The 306-nt window shown below is 74.8% G+C and overlaps 1 protein-coding gene across 1 annotated transcript in view; it reads right to left on the reverse strand.

Moving 5' to 3' along the window:
• LOC121660695 (CKLF-like MARVEL transmembrane domain-containing protein 5) overlaps positions 1-303 on the reverse strand; it is a gene marked incomplete at its 5' end in the record, with an annotated part of 1593 nt that extends 1290 nt beyond the window's left edge. The window contains one exon of the mRNA XM_042020128.1: positions 185-303. Within this exon, the coding sequence (XP_041876062.1) occupies positions 185-303 (119 nt within the window). The remainder of the gene's footprint in view (positions 1-184) is intronic.
• Between the last annotated feature and the right edge of the window lie 3 nt (positions 304-306).

The following is a 306-nucleotide window of genomic DNA, read 5'->3' on the forward strand; positions in this document are numbered from 1 at the left end:
CCACCATGGGGACAGGGAGGGCCACCATGGAGGATGACATGGGGACAGGGAGGAACATGGTGGGGGGGGACACTGTGGGGGAGGTGTCACCCAGGGGGGGTCCCCAGGAGGTCCCCGAGGGTCCCGCAGGTGCCAGCGCGGGTTTGTCCCCGTTTGTCCCCGTTTGTCCCCGAGGGTCCCGTACCAGGCAGGTGCCGTAGCCGGGGGGCAGCCGGGGGGGGTCCCGCAGCAGGAGCCCCCCCAGGGCCGCAGCCCCCGCCAGGGTCTGGAGCAGCGCCGGGGCCAAGGTGGGGGGCGCGGGGGGGG

Source organism: Corvus kubaryi, unplaced genomic scaffold (genome assembly GCF_017639235.1).
Source record: "Corvus kubaryi isolate FWS band 111438036 unplaced genomic scaffold, C.kubaryi_AGA036_p1.0 36805, whole genome shotgun sequence".
NCBI lineage: Eukaryota > Metazoa > Chordata > Aves > Passeriformes > Corvidae > Corvus > Corvus kubaryi.